The 20,380-nt window shown below is 43.8% G+C and overlaps 1 protein-coding gene across 2 annotated transcripts; it reads left to right on the top strand.

Moving 5' to 3' along the window:
• The first annotated feature begins 506 nt into the window (after nucleotides 1-506).
• tmem102 (transmembrane protein 102) lies at nucleotides 507-20,056 on the top strand. Of its 2 annotated transcripts, none has more exons than XM_088628447.1 (4): nucleotides 507-620; nucleotides 1,470-1,553; nucleotides 5,008-5,218; nucleotides 12,293-20,056. In XM_088628447.1, the coding sequence occupies exons 3-4, from the start codon at nucleotides 5,017-5,019 to the stop codon at nucleotides 13,591-13,593; spliced, it is 1,503 nt and encodes a 500-aa protein (XP_088484573.1). In that variant the 5' UTR covers nucleotides 507-620; nucleotides 1,470-1,553; nucleotides 5,008-5,016; the 3' UTR covers nucleotides 13,594-20,056. The 2 variants fall into 2 exon arrangements, with proteins under 2 accessions (XP_088484573.1, XP_088484572.1); XM_088628446.1 differs by having other exon boundaries at nucleotides 512-700.
• The last annotated feature ends 324 nt before the right edge of the window (nucleotides 20,057-20,380 follow it).

Below are 20,380 nucleotides of genomic sequence, written 5' to 3' on the forward strand. Positions count from 1 at the left end.
TGTTGGCAATTTGGATATTGTCAAAACATGAAGATTGTTTTCTAAAGAACTTACTGTAAATGTAGAGTTTAGATGTAGACATCTGCTTTTATATACTTTTAAGCAGTAAATATTGAAATACAAAAGCATTGTTTTACCTCCTGACAATGAGCTAATGTGTTGGTGTATTAATTTTGTGTTTACGATCTGTGAGAGAGTTTTGGTAACAAGATGAAAACGAACAGAGAACCAGTTTAGTTCATGTTTAAAAAGCCATTGCAAACTTTTCTGTTGCAGAAATTACAAATACTTCTACAAATCTGAAAACAAAGCATCGCATTTTTCAACGGTATTAATGGGAAATTCAAGCAAGATAATAATGTCCCGAGTAATTAAAAACATACTGTACGTGATGCGCTACACCATCAGTCGACTTACAAAATCTTGATTTCTAGTTGTATTTTTTTAGAAAACTTCATCTCCCGTCATGCTTTTGCGCGGCACCTGATTTCCGGAGTCATAGTTGCTAGGGGGAAGGTGTGCAGTCGGACCTGTTGGAAGGGAAAGGAGATAAGATCGGCTTTAACAACCGCAAACATATCGCCCATAGGCACACATTCCTCAAGTGCGTCGGGAATTCTGTGAGTCGTCGTTTTAGTACACTGTTCTCAGCTTTGAATCCGAAGACTCATGGACTAAAACGATCCACATCGTAGAAGAGGTGATTGTATTTTGCAGCACCTGCAACAGGCGATTGGATATCACGTTAACTCCAGGCTCTGGTTCCGAAAAGCTAATTTAGGCTCTGTTACGTTTAGCATTTTAAGACAAATTAGTAATAGGAAGATGGTAAAAGGATAGAATCAAAATCTCTTTCCACATATTTTTTTTCTGTTTTCTGCTTTGTTTAATCACAAGCAGATCAATATAAAAACTGCATTCCAGTCGGACTGTATTTTTTAGATCTTCGTCTGAAAAAATGTTCGATAGTGTAGAAGCTGATCCAAGACAGTCTAGACAAATCAGCTAATTACAAGTTGAACTGACACTTTTTAAAAACAGACCAAAATGTGTATATTAATCAACACACCCACACATTTAGGCGTAGGTACTGTAAATGACTATGAATGACACGCTTAGTCTAGTGACTGGGGCGTTTAAAGCAGTCTTCCTAACAGATCTTAATTTGTAAATGTTAATCATAATATGAACACTATTCTTTCTAATCTTGAACAGAATGATAGAAAAATATAGTGTACATAGTTTGTTACAGTTAGCTAAGACTGACCTGGAATGGTGCTTTCTATTTTAGACAACACGAATACCCGCAGTGGTGTAAAATTATCCCTCAGATAACATCACTTGGAAGGTATAATAATGTGCTTTTAAATCTGTCCTGCTTTGGGAATTTGGAGCCAAGAGGTGGTCTCAAAAGATGCAACTAGAGACAAAGTCAGAGGATATTGCTTGATTCTCCCCTTTTTGTTAAGAACGCATCGAAGATTTTTCATACAACAAGCTGTGTGTTGTTGCGGCTGTCCTGCTCATCGAGGAGTCTTCTGTTCATTGCGCAGGTACTGACAGGAAAGCTGTGTGCTGTGTCTGTGAGGAACCCCACTTCAAGCGGTCCTTTCCAAAGAGGAGACCCACTTCATGATTACACCAAACGTGTGTAATAGCACTGCTGGCACGAGTACAGTGTAAAAGAGTAGTATCCACATGAAGCTCAAGCCTGAGAAAGATCTTGCACTGTAGCTGAATCTGTTTGTGTTTTGAGGAGAAGGGTCTCCTTTGAATTCAACTGCTCAGTTAAAAATATTTGATCATTTTGTTTTCCGGTACTGTATTTTCTTTTTGGTTGCAGCTATCCCATCGTCTTCTCTGATGTTCTTAAATGATACATTTCAGTTAGCACACATGGCTCTATTTTCAAAGCGCTTTATCCGCTACAGGGTCGTGTGGGAGTCTGAGGCTATCCCAGCAACCAGTGGGCACTAGGTGGGGTACATCTGTCCATCTCAAGGCTAACACAAATACAGACAAAAACACACACCAGGACCAATGTTTCCAGAAGGCAATTCACTTCCCAGTATGTCTTTGGAAGGAAGCTGGCTTAATTAAGACATTTCCATTAATAAGAAGATCGGACAATGATTTTCCCTGTTTTAGAGTGAAATGTTATGCTGTATACTGTATATATTAAAAGTGCTTATAACGTTCTCCCTAATTTAGTTGCTGATGTATTTCATGAAGCCACTGTTGCATTTCTAAGGTGGATGCTGAATGCTGGTGTTCTTTTCTGGACCTGGGTTGTTGTTCTGCGTTGGAGTCTGCATGTTCTCCCTGTGTTCCTGTGGGTTTCCTCCGGGTGCTCTGGTTTCCTCCCACAGTCCTGAACTATTTTGGCGGGTTAGCTGGCTTCTGGTAAAATCGGCCCTGGTGTGTGTGTCTGTGTCTCTGTGTCTTGTGGTTGACTGGTGTCCTGTCCAGGGTGTACCCTGCCTTGTGCCCATTGCTTGCTTAGATACTGTAGACCCCGGCTCCCCCACAGCGCTGAATTGGAAAAAGCAGTTAGAGATGGATGGATCTGCTTCCTTTGCTTGGTACAGATTGCAACTTGGAGCTGCATAGTCTATAAGATGTGCTACGTGGTCCTAAAGAGGTCTTACATTCATTCTTCTCTTAAGCCATTTACATCAGTGAGTGCTTACCTGAGAATTGTTTTTAACACAATGCAAGGTGCCATTTTTCAGCGTGTGGAGACAGCTCACAAAACACTACCAAAGGATTTGAAATGAAGCAGCCGCAGCAGGCTAGTGATTAGGAACACACGGGTACATGAAGGGACAACTACCTATCAGGACCATTTATTTTCTTTGTATTGAAGGCTAATTTCAAGTTTGGCCTGACGAAGGAGAAGTCTGACCAGTTTTGCTGATTACCTTATCAAAATTGCAAGCCCAGCTGGAATACAGTTCTGTTCCTTTTAACGGGAGAGTAGAACATGCTGGGTCCCTTGTAATAATGTGCTCCTGGACACTCAGATTCTCAGTATGATCTCTTTCTCTGTACCTGGACATATAAATTAAGTCAAGCATACAGAGAAAAATTGCAGTCAGAGGATTCAGCATGGTGCCTGTGCAGTGTATAATTTACTGGTAGTTAATAAAGCAAATCGTGACTCTGAAATGTTCCATATCCCTTAGTGTGGATACAACTTGGATTTTTTGTTTTTGTTTTTTAGGGCAGGTCATTTTGTCATTCTTGAGGTCAAATATTTTCCATATGGATTTTTTGATTACTTATAGCATGGTGGCACATTGGGTAGCATTGCAGCCTTACAGAACTGAGGCCCTGGGTTCAGGTCCTGTGATGCTGTCTTTGGGGAGTTTGCATGTTCTCCCTAGGTTCATGTAGGTTTCCTCTGGATACTGGGTATTTCTAGTTTGTGTTGGATACAGTGGTTAAAAATGGTGGCTGAGTGAAGTATTTGCTCATCTGCTTTGTTCTTTCCAGAGTATTTGTTTTTCAAGCATAATTCCCAAAACCAGACATTGACATATTGCCAGACTTGAAGCAGAATCAATAGTGTTGCAGAGTGTCAATATTCAGCAATCAGAGAGTTGGTTAATTTGTTAGCTGAGAGTGCTGTATACCCTCCAGCAATCTGAGGAAATGCTTATCTTGCTGTCCCATGAGAGAGAAGAGAAAATAGTTCCTGTAAGCTTGAGACCGTGCTCGCAAACAAATGCAAATATCTGAAAGTGAAGCATCTTATGAATGAAATGTCCTATAATCTAGTCTTTCACTAGGAAGACCAACACCCACGAATTGAGTGTATTGAATGTGTTTATTGACCGTTTAGTCATTGTAAGATTTGCCTTAAGCTGCCTGGCTGTGGGACGAGGAGGCTGGGACCCCCCATGTTGAGTGAGGAGTGACCAGGGGCAGCTGCACAGGTGGTGATAGGGTGGAGGAGGGATGCAGAGCACACGAGGGAGAGAAATGGCTGACATATAGTATTTATAATTTGTTTAAAATGACATCAGGAATGATAACGATCTAGGACATCCACATCCATGGGCCATTGAACTCGGCTGTTGTTATTCCCTCTGTAACATTCAGACATAATTATTTTTAGTCAATAATTATTCCTGATTGTTTTAATATATACATTGTTACTATTATCATCAGAGATTTACATGCTGTTTGTCTTCGATTTTGAGATCCGTGTCCTTAACACACTGTTAAATAAGAGTTAATGTCACCACACACATGTTGTAATCTGAAAGGAATAGCTTAGGGTCTTATGCTGTAGTTGTCCTGAAGAAGTTTGTTCAGGTATTATTAACAGTATTGTTCATTTTCCAGGAATTATGTCTTGGCTAATGCTTATAGTGTTTCAGATAGATGCCCAGTCAACTGACCAATTTTTGAAAACTTAAAAGCCATAATTAAATGTGTAGAAAAATAATTTGATCACACAGGATTGATCATACTATTGCTTAAACTGTCACCTGCTATGGCTGGTTAACTGGTTATTTTTATTTTCTACTTTCAGTGTAGTTAAGGTAGCATTATACCAGTATAACACTGCAGTTTAATTTTGTAAGGGCTAAGCTTGCTGTTAAATGCACTTTTCGTCTGAAAACAAAACTATCATACAATGCCCTCCAAATGTACTGGGATGGCAAAGTCGGAACTGCTATGTGTGTGTTATAGTTAAGCAGTTTGTATTATACAACAACTGTATTGCAACAAATACAAAACCATATCCACAATAAATGGGATGGCAGCAGGACAGAAGCAGGCAGGAGTGAGTAATAGGTGCAGTTTGACCAAGGAAGTGTTGTGTCTTTAATGGGGGTGATTGTGATTTCTCATGTTCACAGACAACAGGTACACCACTGCTGAGCGAGGGAGTGGAGTGGAAGAGGACAGTAGGCTAGTTGGCTGTATCGTGGTGGAACAAAGCCAGGAGGGGATACAGGGAGGCTTCTAACCAAGCACATCACTCTTGTCCCACAGTGAGGGGCCATGGAGTCTCTAATGAGCGCTGTGGCGCCGAGGCCCCCAGCCCCCGTAAAGATGCCCCAAGAGGTGGATTTCCGCTCAGGAGCTGGCCTGGAGCAGCTGTCTGCGCTGGTGCAGGAGTTTGTTCAGCTGGAGCAGCGGGAGTTTGGGGATCAGACCGCGCTGGAGGTTCACACTGCCAAAGACTTCATCTTCAACATGCTGGGTGCGTAGGCTGCCATTCATCACATGGTTTTTATGACAGAGGTGCTATTTGTTAAATGCTTCTCTGAGCTCCTGCACCACCTGGACTCCGGACCTCTCAAGAGCACAGCACAGCTGGGTGTTTATGGTGGGATTAGAGACAAATGAAAGAAAAATGAGATTGTTGTTGGAGATGGTATTTGAGAACCTTCAAGGGCACTTTTTCCTATCAACCAGACTTTTTCCAAACCACTGCTCTACAGTCCTGGTGCTGAAGAAACCTTATTTTTTTCTAAATGCTATTGTTTTATCTTAGGCGTAGATCATAGCTGATATCAGGCAGGTCGTGCCTTGTGCTCCTGGCTGGGATGGTTTGAATCTGGGCTTTGTCGCTAGCAAGCTGTGACTGGGATTCCCCAGGTAGTGGCGCATAGCTGACTGAGTGCAACTAGGGTAGGATTTCCGCCATTTTAGGTGAGCATAAGTATTGGGCCAACTTGACTTAAAGTAAATTAAAGTAGTATAAGACATAATATTTGATTGCAAACCCTTTTCCCCATATAAGTGCATCAACCCGGCGACCCGTTGACATCACCAAACTATTGGCTTGTTCTTTTGAGCTGCTTTGCCAAGCCTCCTCTATGCTGTGCCATCTCCCAGACCCAACAGGAGACGACGAGAGAAAGGAAGGTTAGGAAGGGAGAGAGGATGCCAGGCTCTTTAACTTTTCTTCTACGAGGGCTAGTCAGCACCAAACTTGGTTAACATGTGAAATGAGAATATGGTTTTTCTATTTTCTTTATAACAATTATATATATTTTGAGCACTGAAAAATAATCACAAGAGCAGCATGGTGGAGCAGTGGTGAGCATTGTGGCCTCTCAGCACTGGGGTCCTGGGTTCAATTCCTGGGGTGCCGTCTGTGTGGAGTTTGTTCATGTGGTTTTCCTCCCCGTGCTCCGGTTTTCTCCCTCAGTCCAAGACAAACTGGTACATTAATTGCCTTTTGGAAAAAGTAGCATGGTCTGAGTGTGTGTGTCTGTCTGTGCCCTGCGTTGGACTGGTGTCCCATCCAGGGTGTATCCTGCCTTGCACCAGCAGCTTGTAGGAATAGGCTCTGGCTCCCCCTGCGACCCTGAATTGGAAGAAGCAATTTGAAAATAGATGAATAGTAATTGCCTATACCTGTATGTGCTCACACAATGGTTAAGAAAGGGACGCTACTGACTTTCATAATATTCGGGTTACATAAAGACTTGAGGAACTGAACGCTTATGTAGCCTAGGAAGTGGGTGTAATAGCATGTTATTAAATTGCCAGCAGGGTGCAGTTAGTGACAATCCGCAGAAACTGGCATGCTGATCTGATGGGTGCTAACTCTGCTGCAGAAAAGCAGCAAAAATACTGTATATTCACTTCTGGGGCATGATTGATGTCTAGCTAAATAAAGCAAATTCCATGACTGAAAGGTTATATCTTATATCTACACCCAAATCAGAGACACTTTCTGATGCTATAGTTGCGAAAAACTAGCGCTAAGGGAAATAAGTCACCTTTGCCTTAGGTCTGTCAAGCACCTGATTTGTGACAGCACTCATATCTGCACCAAGAATCACCTCGCACTCTACATCCTCCAGTAGGGATTTGGCCAGGAGATTAAAACAGATCTAGTTTGGACGTAACGGGGGTGTCTGCCACATAGTAATAATATTAAATACATATACACAGAGGGCACACACAGACACCAGGACCAGTTTTTCCAGCCAGTTAACCAACTTTAGATTGATGGAGGAAACCGGAGCACCCAGGGGGAACCCACATGAGTACAGAGGAGAACATCCAAACTCCACACGGACAGAACCCCAGGAATTGAACCCAGGGCCCCAGTGCTGCGGGGCAGCAGTGCTCACCACTGCTCCACCATTCCGCCCAACAAACAAAACAATTGAACGCAGTTGTCAGCAATCACAATAAAAAAGACTATTTTTGTTATTTCTACCCTCTTGAGAAGACCGCATTCTGTTACATAACCCACATAAATCTCTCTCAATCAGATCACGCATATGACATGGCCATTACTTTGCTGTCGTGCTGAGCTGCGAGATGATGGAAAACTCAGAACCATTGCTAATGTACCGAGATCGGTTTCCTGGATTTTTCTATATTCTGTGGATATGATACAGTGAAGCTTTGTGAAGATTAAATACTCTCTCAGAACACCATAATTGGAAAACTGATTGGGGAAAAAGACAGTTGAAATGTTGCAGTCTCTTTGCAATTATGTCTGAGCAGGGTTTGTAAGTTTTCAACAATTCGGTTTTAGATGTTCTTGACATATCGTATTGAAACACTGACCTTTTAATCAGTTTCTGCTAAATTGCTTATGTAAACCTATCTCTCCACCACATGTGAGCGCTTAGCAATATTTAATCTGCTTTTCAGCTACTAAAAATGATGAGCACATCCTTGCTGTAAGACTTTTGTAAATTAATATAGTCACAAATCTGAGTTTGTGATCTAATGATCTGACTTTTGTACTTATGTAACAGGGCTTACTAAAAGAATGAAAAGTTTTCTCTTTCTTTGATTCAAGTGGTAGGTTGAGGATTAAACATAATTTCATATATGAAAAGCTAATCAATAGGATAAATTGTTTTTTTTTAATAGAGAAGGCCCCATTTAGATCAGAAGAATGCCGTTATGAGTCAGGTTTAAACAAAAAGCATTCAAATCAGCATGTTTGTATATAAGATAGGGATTCTTCCTCTTTCTCAAAATGCTACATCAGACTTGTATTAATGCTGCCCTTGGTTTTGATAGATGAGCAAGCCCAAAACAATTCTTCATCAGTGATATGATTTTAATGAGGTGAGCTACAGTAATTAAGAGCATGTTCATGTTAATAAGGTGACTCGTGCCACTACAGGAGAAAGCCAGCTAGATTCTAGAAATAAAAGCTTGTGCATGGTAAATCATTAAATGAATAACCACCTACCACTCTCCAGAAGCTCTGCATTTTCATAGACCATGTTTGTTAGCAGGATGTCCACTCTGTGACTTCAAATTCTTCGTTTCAATCTGTCACAGTGAGTTCCAGTCATTAGCTGTAGTGAACTCAAGTGATTCAGAGTCTGAAGTTGTGGAGTCCCTGGGAATAATTAAATTGATAGAGCCATTAGGTATCCACTGGTACAAGAAAGAGGCTAACTGTATTAATTTGAACAGGCTAATGATTGCTGTACAATTAAATTTACATTAGCGTACTGCAAAGTTGAAAGTGAACATTTCACCATGATGTTTTTGGGGATGGTGTTGCATTTGTGAGTGGCACCAATACCAGATTTTGGACTGGAGTAACAGAAGAATTAAGATTTTTATTTTCTTGGTGGGGAGTATGGCTCAGGGGTTAGTATTGCTGCCTCGCAGTGCTGGGGCCCTGGGTTCAATTCCAGACCTGGGGTGCTGTCTGGTTGGAGTTTGGATGTTCTCCCTGTGTTAAGATGGGTTTCCTCCAGGTGCTCCAGATTTCACAGTGAACAAACTATAACAATGCCGTCCTTCCCTGCTGTGAGTGTGTGCGTGTCTGTGTGTGCCCTGAGCTGGACTGGCATCCTGTCCAGAGTGGTTCCTCCCTTGTGACCGTTACTTGCCAAGACAGGCTCTTGCTGCCCCGTGATCCTGAATTGGATGAAGCAATTAGAATATGGATGGATGGTTGAGCCTTATTGGCCAGACGTCACTGCTTTGAGTGTGTCATCATTTGACTGTGACCAGGATTCCTCAAGTGGTGACATCACACCACTGTAAACAACAGTTGCAGATGGTGGAGCTTGTTGTCATGTCTAAATTTAAGCACAACGACAGTGACATGAATGGATATGTCTGCCTCTAGCGTCATCACTGAGAGCTAAATCACTCCTCCAATTGATGAGAACACTCCTATATGGGTACTATGGGTCTTTCTGTTGGAGGTATGGCTCCTGGTTTAGACAGGTGTATATTGCTGAAGCAAAGCATGCATGCGTACAAAATCCTTGTCTCTCCCATGCTGGTGTGCAGCAGTAAGTTGAAGATGGGGTATACATAAGAAATGGATCTATCACCATGCAGTGAACATAAGATTTTCTTGATTTAAATATGATTTGGTCTCTACGGGCCAGGATGGCAAATTATGTTCTAATGTCGAGAGCTTCTTTCTCTTTGTGGTATTCAATTTATATGTTGGATCCTGGGTGAGATGGTGTCAGGGTACTGAGGGTTTGGACAGGATGTTCCATACCGCCAAGACTGACAAAGCTTTGAATTTGTGAAGGAGTCTGATTGACATGCTGTAGATATGAAGATGGACGATCTCCTTTAGAATTGTATCCAGTAGAACCAGATATGAATTGTATGGTTTTATCCTTGTATTGGTAAGATCCTAATTAGCATGTGGGTGCTCAAGAAATAGTTTCCTGGTACACAGTGAACTGTAGCATTAGCTGACAAGATCTGTATCAGAGAATCCCCCTGTGATGGTTTCTGTAGTTTAATAAAAAGGCTATGGTTGTCTGAAATTGCTAAAAATATACAGATGTGAAATGCCACTCATGTTACAATCATCTTTTTCTTTTTTTGTGGCGTCTAATGTTTAAAAAGAAGCCACCAGTGTTCCAATTCACTTTTGTCTCTCGTCTCCAACTCTGATGTGTGCCAAGTTGCTGAGTTGTGAAAAAGCAAAAGAAATGAGGTTGCTTTCACTTTCGCAGATGATGTTAACCCTTTGGCTTTCTTTCATCATCCTTCAAGGCTTATTTTGGCAGATCGCTTTTTGTTGGCTCTATTTTCTCCCGGGATTTGTGTTTCGTGAGACGAAGAGGCCTATCAAGATCCCCGCGTGGCCAGGAGACAGCCCTTGTAATTGGATCAAAGAAATCGTGTTAAAAGAATTAAAGCACAGCCTTGCACCATGCCTAATGCATCAATCACAGCTGGAAGTTGGCTCTCCAGGGAGCCCAGCCTCTTATTGTTAGTGCTATTATCTAAGGATAGTTACACTCCACGGCCTGTCCATTAAAGTGATATAATTAAAACACCACACACGTTTCTCAGGGCAGTAACACCATCAGTCTTGTGTTAACTCCGTGGTCAGTTTGCGGGTCCGACTGTCTTGTTTTTCTGTTTTTGTGCCACTTACAGTGAATAACACGGTATTGTTTTGGGGAGGCATGGTGCCACAGTGGTGAGTAATGCTGGCTCGCAGAACTGAGGCCTTTGGTTCAGTTCTGGAACTGGGATGCTATCTGTGTGGAGTTTGTACGTTCTCCCGGTGTTTATGTAGTTTTGTTCCAGGTGCTCTGGTTTGCTGCCACAGTTCGAATTCAGTTCAGTTGTCCCTGGCGTGAGTGTGTGTGTCTGCGTGTGTACACTGTGATGGACTACCTGGTCCCTGCCTTGCTCCCATTGCTTTGAAGGGATAGGCTGTGGCTCCCGCGAACCTGTTTTTGGATAAAGTGGTTAGAAGATAGATGGATGGTTATGAAATGTTTGTGGTTTCCTTTGGATAGTCCTGCATCTTCACAACTGGCAGCCCACAGAACCTTAGACACTGTGAGCCTGTCCAGTATCTGGATGGGAGACCCCTAGAAAAGCTAAGATTGCTTAGTCTGATAGAGACGTACTGTAAAACCAAGGTCCTCAGTCACCGCAGTCATTAAATCCCAGGGCATTTTTCAAAAAGAATAGGGTGTTAACCTGGCATCCTGACCAAATTTCCCCCTTACCTTTACCAATCATGGCTTCCTAATAATAATAATAATAATAATAATAATAATAGACAAATCATGATACAGCCAAGTGGCATAGACAGATTATAATGTGATTCTGAAAATAAAAAATGAAGAAATGCAGAAAGGAACATGTGTGTTCAACTTAACAAGAGAGCAACAACTTCATTCCAATAGTGTGTTGGAGCAGCTCCTCAGGTGGACTCATAAGCCTTAAGGACAAGTCAGCTTTAGCAGTGATACAGAGTTCTGTGTGGACCGCTCTGATGAACATACAGTAAGTGAGTGTGATACAGACATGCAGAGCAATGCACTACTTTTCTGGCCAGGAGAGTCCATCTGCTAACCAGATAGACCGATGGAATCCTGTCTGCTTTGCATGGTGCTTGACATTCTGGGTCCATTTTGACAAGACAGCTTTGTATCGGGACAACATGTACCCTCATGCTGCACACACAACAACACTTTTTTCGCTAGATGAAAATATGACAGTTATAATAAGCACCCTACTTACCTGGCCTGAGCCCCTTCGAACTTTCTGTAGGATGAACTGGGATGACATGAGATCTAGGAGTCAGAGTCCCATGAATGGGAACGTGCTTGCCCAGAATCTGTGAGAGGAATGGTGAAACAAGACAGCATCTGCTATCTACTGCAAAGCATGTTTTTCGTAGATTGTACAGCTTGCATGTCCTTCTGGCAGTGGTCTCGCACACACACAACTGGCATGTGTCTTTCACAGTAGGCACCCCGCTGATAAGCTTAGTCAATAACAAATGTCAGCATAAATTAATCTATGCCATATCTGGTCAATAAAATATTAGTGCAGTTTCTACAAAAAGATTGTGGTTTTTCCACACTGTGACTTGTAATGTTTCTTTGGTGTTTAGTATATTTAAAGTGTCAAGTTCAGGTTCAACACGTTTTTGTCTTAAGGTCTTGTTGCATGGAATTGGGTTTGGTTCATACAAATTAAAAGACATGCAATACAAATATACAACATAAAGCCAAAAACAGACAGCATCCACCTAGCACAACTTCACATACCATCCTTAACACACACCAGTCATAAGATAAATAACATTGAGACCTCATTGAATAATAAATGAGTCTTGCAAAAATGTCAGCATTAAAGTGCAGAGCTTCTGCATCTCACCGCCTCTGGGTACGCGCTGTCAAATAGTCCTTCCTGTGTTTATATTACACATTTAACATCGCTTGCTGTACTCCGTTCAGGAGCCGTAGAAAGCATCAGCGTAGCCACATTACTGAAAGTAGGCTGTGAATGAGTTGTTCTAACTCTGCTCGTCTCCTCTTTTTCCTCAATGCAGGACTCGTGCAAAAGCTTGATCAGAGGCTGCCCGTTGCCAATGAGTACCTGTTGCTGTCCGGGGGCGCCAGAGAGGGCGTGCTGGACCTGAGCCCCGAGGAGCTGGGGGACTACGTCAAGGGAGCCGATTACGACCTGGATTTCACCCTGCTGGTCCCTGCGCTCAAGCTGCACGATCGGAACCAGCCGGTCACCCTGGACATGCGGCACTCTGCGCCCTGCCACTCCTGGCTCAGCCTGCGCCTCTGCGAGCCCGCCACGCTGGCGCGCTGGCGGCACTGCTGCCAGGAGGAGAGGGAGGCCTCGGGCGCCGCCGGAGACGACGGCGGCGACGCTTCCCCCTCCCTGGAGGGCTGCTACTTCTCCCCGACGCTGGTGGCGGACTGGTTCGCCGGGGCCGTGGCCACGGCGGTGAGCGAGCTGCGGTGCAACCCGAAGAGGGGCACCCCCGTGCCGGAGCGGGTGGAGCGCAACGGGCCCCTCACCACCCTCATCCTGACGGCGGGCACCAGCCGCGTCCTCTACGACCTGCTGCCCGTCGTCTCCTTCCGCGGCTGGCCGGCCGTGGCCCAGGGCTGGCTGACGGCCAACCACTTCTGGGACGGGAAGATCACGGAAGAAGAGGCCATCAGCGGCTTCTACCTGCTGCCCTGCTGCGGCCCCGGGGGCCGGCCCGACCAGGAGTGGCGCCTGGCCTTCTCCCGCAGCGAGGTGCAGCTGAAGAAGTGCATCCCCCAGCCCCTGAGCCAGGCCTTCCAGGCCGCACGCGTCATCATCGGCAAGCTCGTGGCACGCCCCAAAGCGGCCCTGAGCCCCTACCACCTCCGCACTCTCATGTTCTGGGCTTGTGACCGCCTGCCCTCTTCGTACCTCTCCTCGCCGGAGCCCGAGACCCCTGCTCGCCTGCTGCTGGGGCTCCTGGATGACCTCTCTCACTCCGTTCTGAACAAGAGCTGCCCCAACTACTTCCTGCCCCAGTGCAACATGCTGGAGCACCTCCCGGACTCCACCGCCCTCCTCCTGGCCCGCAAGCTGTCCGGCGTCCGGGCCGACCCCGCCGAGCACCTCCGAGCGGCGGTCGAGCAAGCGCGGGAGGCCGGCCGGCTGAAACGGGAAACCAACGGCGTCCCCCCGGCCTCCGGCCCGTGCCCCCCGGCCCACCCCGCTCAGCCTGAGGACGACCGGCTGGCCCGGCGCCTCCAGCAGCTGGTGACCGAAAATCCCGGCAAGTCCATCTCGGTCTTCCTCAACCCGGAGGACGTTAGCCGACCACACTTCCGCATCGACGACAAGTTCTACTGACTGGTCACCCCTCCCGTCTCCCCCGGCGCGCTGTGGAAAACCCGCAGACTACCAGTTAGTTTCACACTAAAGGCACCGGATAAAATACAGGGCTTCTGACTTGGGTTTAGAGTTGTGGTCTTCGAGCTATGACTCATGCAGCAAAAAGATTTTTCAGAGTTCAAGATCCATTTAATGGGAAACAGTGATTTTTGTGCCTGGTACTAAGGTTCCAGCTCTTAAGAGTTTTTTTGTAGCCTGACGGAATGCATATCAAAGTGCTTTTCAATCAACGTTGTTTCCATAAGAGACACTGCCACAGCTCTTTTGAGGAGAAGGGGCTTTGTTCTTTCAGTGCACTTCAACAGAGAAGTGGACCTCTCTTCCGCTCTCCCCTCTTACTCCTGCCGTCATCCTTTTTTCATCACTTTCTCTGCCGAGCTCTTGACTCGCGTGACTTGTGCTTAAGTACGATGGGAAAAAAAGCAAAACAAGGCGCCACGGGGGTTCAGAAGAAATCTCGTGGGCGCCTATCTCAGCACGGCTAATTAACCACAGCAGCTGGCGAGCTGCATGTCGGGGGCCCGTTCCCATTTTTTCAGCTCTGTATCGCTGGGTGAGCTCCTAGAAAAAAGGCTCTCTACCCCTCGGCTGGTTGTGTGCCGCGATCAAAAGTCATTACTCGGCAGTTAGCCACAGAATGTGTTCATACCCAGCCTTTAAGGAAGATAAATAGCTTTTCTGTTTTAAATAGTACACCAAAGAATCCCTGCACAGTCTCGGTTATAAAATCCTTTTTGCTGGTATAGTCCATTACATGTTACATAAGCATCCTGTATACCATCCATCCATCTTTTAACCACTGCATCCACTGCAGGGTCATGGGGGAACAAGCAATGGGCGCGAGACTGGGAACATCCAATCAATTGCAGGCCACATACCGACACAGGTACACAGACCAGGGCTAGTTTTCCCCGAGGCCAGTTAACTTACCAGCATGTCTTTGGACTGTGGGAACATAGAAACTCCACGTAGAGAGCACCCCAGGAATTGAACGCAGGGCCCCAGCTCTGCAAATCAGCAATGTTCACCACTGCACCACCGTGCCGCCCATATCCTGTACCAAACCGTTACTGCCCATTACAATGCAGTTAATTTCTCTATAGACGGTTCTTTTAAAATTCCGTATTGGCCTGTGTGGGTTCAGCATAGCTTTGCATTAGCAAGAGGGAGTTGGCGTTGTGCCCCAGCTTACCTATGCCCAGCACACAAAGGCAGTGCCAGCTCCAGGCACATTTCAGGAACTTACAATTACTAACTTTGGTTCTGTACGGAAAGGGTAAGCTATTCCCAAGGCTAATAACAACCACCTCAAAAAAGGTAAACAATGAAAATACAGATGTCTTTGATCACAGAAAGATGAACTCCAGACTCCCCCAGCAGTTCAGTAAGCAACAGCAGTGTAAGGTTCAGATACAGTGATAACCAATGCATGATTTGTGTATTTGTGTGTGTACTGGCTGAGAAATACACATTTAGATTGTACTTATAGCAAGGGCTGTTTTGTTACAATTTTAGTATTGCTTTTATGATCACGTTGGGCCTGTGTACAATGAGGTTGTTTGCTTGCCTTTTTTTTAAATCTTATTTAAACTTTAAAAGGATTTTCAAGGATTTTCACAACAGTGTATTATGGACACATCTTAAATTTGGGAAATTTGATGCTAAATTTGCCTGAATCAAATCAAAATGTGATTTGCCCAGCTGCAAATTGTACATTACAAAACCGTTGCTTTTCTTTGGGAATCTGCTGGGTTAGTGTCATAAGACACAAGAGAATGGAAAGCCATCATCCATAGGTTCTGTTATTGGCAATTAGCTTTCAGGTGAATTGATCCAGGCCATAGTACAACCATACAATCATAATTTTTTTCCACCTCTGCAGATATCAGGAGAAGAGAGGGCGAAGTTGAAAATTCAGAATGTTACAAGTCGAGGACTTATGTGACAGTATTTTAGTTTAGAAATTCTCCCACTTTGGGTTGTTCTTCATAAAATTACAAAACGCTTCATCACCAGCTAATTCTTCTACAGCGAGCTTTAATGATGCACAAAGCTCCAGATGCCACCTTGTTTCACAATCTTAAGTCATTTGAGCTCCTAGTATCCTGTCATCTATCAAAGCAGTTTCCCTCTCCACACAAGAGTGGTTGCCTGTTGCAAATGTGCTACCTGCAAAGGTGATGTGTGTGGAAGAAGGACGTCTCCGATCCTTACAGTGTGGACGTTAAAGGGACTGAGGGATAAATATTCAGATTCTGAAAGGTGCTGAGAAAGGCAACGCATGGACCTCTGCCAGGATCAACAGTGCAATTCGAACAAGCAACGACAACAAGTGGAAGTCAAGAAATTTTGGACTGAAAATCGAAGGCACATCTTCTGCACCCAATTGGTAACATTTGGACTACACTCTGTAGAAGGAAAAAAGGCCCTTTGTGAAAGTCTGATCACCTATTAAGAGTTGCTCAGTCAGAAATAAGAGGTTAGGTAATGAAAGTGAGAGTGCTCAGTTTTTGCAAAGCAGGGCTGAGTGCAGAAACAAGTTAACAAAAAGTCCCAAGAAGCAAGCAGATGTATTAAGTGTATTGGCACTAGTAATGTAGAGCTCAGCTGGAATCAAAAACAGCAGCCAGTGTTCCCCCTGGACTGGGTGTGAGACTGCTGCTATAGACACAGGTACAGTACAAGAAGCTTTAAATGTCATTCCAAAGAGTTTAATGACCTTGATAGATTGTGTATCCTTATGTATTTTTTTTACATTTGTGCAATTCACTTTCAGATGATATGTAGATATGAACATACTCCTCTTTAGGAGCCCTGACAATCAGTTTAGACCAGGACTGTCCTACTCAGTTACTGGACGGCCTGAGCTTTTAGTAATATAGTTGGTTAAATTTACCACATAACTGTAATACTTCAAACCAGGCTCTGAGTAGTTTTATACTGTAGCTAACAGTACCGTAAATGAAGTGAATGTTTTGGGTCTTCAGCTGCAAAAAACCTATGAAAGACCCTGTCTCTAGGTTTGTCGAAGAAATCATTATTTAATAACTTACAAAGAAGACACATGTCCCTGCAGGAACTGAGTTTGAGAGCCTGGTTTAGAATATATTTGATTGCGTCCCGGACTCCAGCGCCCAGCTCTCTGGTTCCTTGGGTCAACATGCTGCAAAACGGGAATCGGAGATGTGTGGCATGGTGGAGTGGTGGTTAGTGTTAGTGCCTCACAGCACTGGTGCCCTCCTCCGGGTTCTCTGCTCTCCTGCCACAGTCCAAAAAAGTACTGGTAGGCTAACGGACCTGTGTGTGTCTGTGTTTGCCCTGTAATGGGCTGGCATCCAGTCCGGGGTACATCCTGCCTTGCGCTTGTTGCTTGCTGGGATAGGCTTCGGCTGCCTGTTCTCCTCTGCACCCCTGGACTGGAAGAAGCTGGATTAGAAGTTGGATGGATGGGATCAGGGATACAATCTGGCTCGTGCTACAGACTGTTTGACAGGGCCCCTGAGAGAGGTACATTTCCACATTTACAAACCGTCTGACACCAGAACGTTTGTTACGGTTTCTGCCAGAACGTTTGTTACGGCCATTTTTGGTTCATGGGTTGTGCAGTCACATACCTCCTGCAGGCTGGTTGTCAGAAAACAGCAATTAATGCAATTCTCTCTTCTTAGATCACTTGTTTTTTTTTTTTTTGGAATGACGTCAACTTTGGGCCGGTAATTGATTCCCGCAGATGAATGTAAATGAGTATTATTAAATAGTGGCAGCATCTGTTCCTAGTCAGTTACGTTGATTTGATTACTGTCCCTATTGATAGATGTTTGATGTAGTCGGTTCTCGGTGCTCAGGACCACAGAACTGTGCCAAGCAAGCTGCTGGCAGAACAGAGGTGCAGATAAACAATTTGGCTCTTAATGCCACTGCTTTGAGCTGGGCTCCAGAGAGGGGTCTTGAGAAAAAAAGCTCAAAGGACGGTGTAATTCATTAGAGGGCCTCCTGAGAGGCACCTGAGCGCAGACTGGGTTTCGTGATCCCGGGTTCCAGCCTGGGTTGTGTCCCTAGCGCACTGTAACCTGGTACCCCCATGAGCTCAATACAGTTCTCCAGTTACCATGACACTTGCAGGCATACAGGTGCTATCAGGGAGGGACATGCCTCTCTACCAGTCCTTACCCAGGCTCCACTACAGGGCTGTGGTGCTTGTGATGCGTTAAGGCATGGGGGGGGGTCACGGGAGCCTGTCTGCATTTCCTCATTCTCCCTTCTGTGCAGTCAAGGGGTTGGTATCCTCGAAGTCTGGTTTGATTGCCCAACATGTTCAGAGAACAGAAAGTGGAAATTGCTTGTGCATTTAAAAATCTGAGAATAGGTGGCAATCTTTTAAATAAAGGGTCGTGCTGATCTAGAATATACAGTATGACCCAGCCATGTTGTTGGAGCAAACACCTCGTTTTCTTCTAAGTAACAGATGGATGAGATCTTCATTTCAGTTAGGTACTAACTACCACATTGGCTAGATGGGTCAGATAGCCTCCTTTCAGTTGCAGCCTGTGTTATGAGTTGTAGTCTTCTTAATAGATACAGTAGGTACTGGAAAGAGTTGTTGCTGTGTATTGGTGCTTTCTGCACATCAGAATTAACAATAAAAAGTCTACTATCCATCCAGTGTCAGAATGTTTGAAGGCTTTCTGTGCTCTTAAAATGTGCTTATTTTAAGTAGCCTTAGTCTCCACAACATGAGCACATATTGACTCACATAGGGGAAAACTAATAACACAGGCACTTAAATTGCTAATGAAATACTTTCAAGATGCATGTTTGTTTCAGAGGCCAAAAAGACCCGCTGTGACTAAAGTAACTGTAGGCAACCTTGATTTCAAAAACAGTCCACTCACACTCACAAAATAAATAGCTAATTAATCAACAGTGATTCTTTAAATTTAAAAGCTTCCCAACCTCTGATCAGACCAAGAAAGTCAAATGCCAGTGTCAACATTGGTTAAAGCAATAAAAACAGTTATGTGAGCTGAATGTTTTTGTGTTTTGTGCACAAAAAAAACTAAATATTGAAAAGGAGGAAATGACAGGACTCTGTGCCCCTGTTGTGGTGCCTAAGGAGGTCTGTCTTGTTATTCACGTTCCAGCTTGGCTTAATTAAGGTCTTAAATGAGCTAATAATTTGCTTAATTTGATTGTCAGCTCAGAAACAGCTGGGGGGGGGGTTAGGATGCCACTTAAATTTTAAGTAATGAGAGAGATCAACAAAGCTCAAAATGTACCATTACTGAGGGAATTATGACTTCTTTGCAATTATTTAGAACAAAAAGGGACAGGGGTCTGGAAACCTGGCTGGGGGATACTTTACAGGGGTAATGAGCTTGTCTTCATTACACGAATGAGGTTGAAGTAATTATTTATAGGTAATCCAAAACAAATATGAGCATCACTACTTAAACTATGTGGAAGGCTATGTTCATGTCCCAGACAGGACCCCAAAAGGCCACATCACACCTTCAGCACAGCAGATAGAATTGGAACAGTTGATCTTTTAGGAAGACTGTTATAAAGACCCTCTCTTGCTTAGTCAAAATCTATTTTGTATTTTGGGGAGGCCCTCGTGTTTTTGTATTGGAAGACACACACATTGTTTCTGAAGGTAGTCACGGCTACCGTGCTTTCCTTCTCAAGCATATTGCAGTAAAATCTGTAGATGGTGTTTATGCAGCTTTCATCCGCTTTATGACAGATATTTAGTTCACTCCTCATCAGAGACTTAACCAAGTCATGGCCTGGATATTCCATATGATGACATCTTGGTATAATACTCACACATATTTGTATGTCACACCTCAACAGCTCACACCTGGCAAAGAAACTGTTTTACTGTATGTGGCAAATGAATATTTCTAGTTTTAGTAACTGAAGTAATTTTAAAAGAGCAGATAACGCTGGTGTGATGTAATTGAAATAAGTCACCGCAAGGCTTGTGTTGTATTGGGATAACGTCACCTTTTCAGTGTCAGACAGTCTGGAGAGCTTTGTTGTTTTACTGAAACAGTAGGTACTGTATATATTCCACACGAGCCCTAGGAAAATGCACCTCTAATTTCGTAACAAAAGCCCAGATTCGGATTCCAAGCCCCTTGTTGCACATAATTAATGCTGGCATTTTAAATTGAATAAAAACACTTGTGGCAGTTTCCGATGTAAAAGAATGTAATTTCCATTAATGTCTGCTGAATGTAACAATTTACCTCTGTGATAACATGTCACTTAAAAATGCAAATTGTCGCACCTGCTGCAATTTTGAATGTGTTCAATTTTTTAGTGTACATGACGATTTGATATGCCTATTTAAACTTTGTATGTATATTCAACTATTTAGTTGCTGTGGTGCTTTGATAAAAATAAAACGCATACAAAATCTGTGTTTAACAGTTTTCACTTGAAATACTTTTCCCCATTCTCTCTAGAGCAATGTTATGAAAATACATCTTTATTCCAGTAGAGGGCAGTGATTGATAGTTTTTAATATCTCTTGTGTCCTGTGTTTGACATATAGGCAGCTTGAATTAGAGACTGAACTCGCCTGGTATCAGTATGAGTGTGAGAGACTGGAACTGAGCACAGTGCACTGTTTTTTTTTTATTGGACTGTGCTTCCTTTGAAACTACGTTAAATAAGTAGCTTGTTCTGTGCTGGACCTTGTTTTTTTAACTGAAATCTTGTCTGGGATGAGGTTAGGAAG

The sequence above is a fragment of the Lepisosteus platostomus genome, chromosome 4 (genome assembly GCF_059453375.1).
Source record: "Lepisosteus platostomus isolate fLepPlt1 chromosome 4, fLepPlt1.hap1, whole genome shotgun sequence".
In the NCBI taxonomy this organism is placed as follows: Eukaryota; Metazoa; Chordata; class Actinopteri; order Semionotiformes; family Lepisosteidae; genus Lepisosteus; species Lepisosteus platostomus.

Bases quoted from the DNA above. Each gene is read 5' to 3' on its own strand.
- tmem102 (XM_088628447.1), top strand. From the start codon at position 5,017: ATGGAGTCTCTAATGAGCGCTGTGGCGCCGAGGCCCCCAGCCCCCGTA. The intron at 5,219-12,292 runs GTGCGTAGGCTG...TCCTCAATGCAG, and splicing joins CTTCATCTTCAACATGCTGG to GACTCGTGCAAAAGCTTGAT.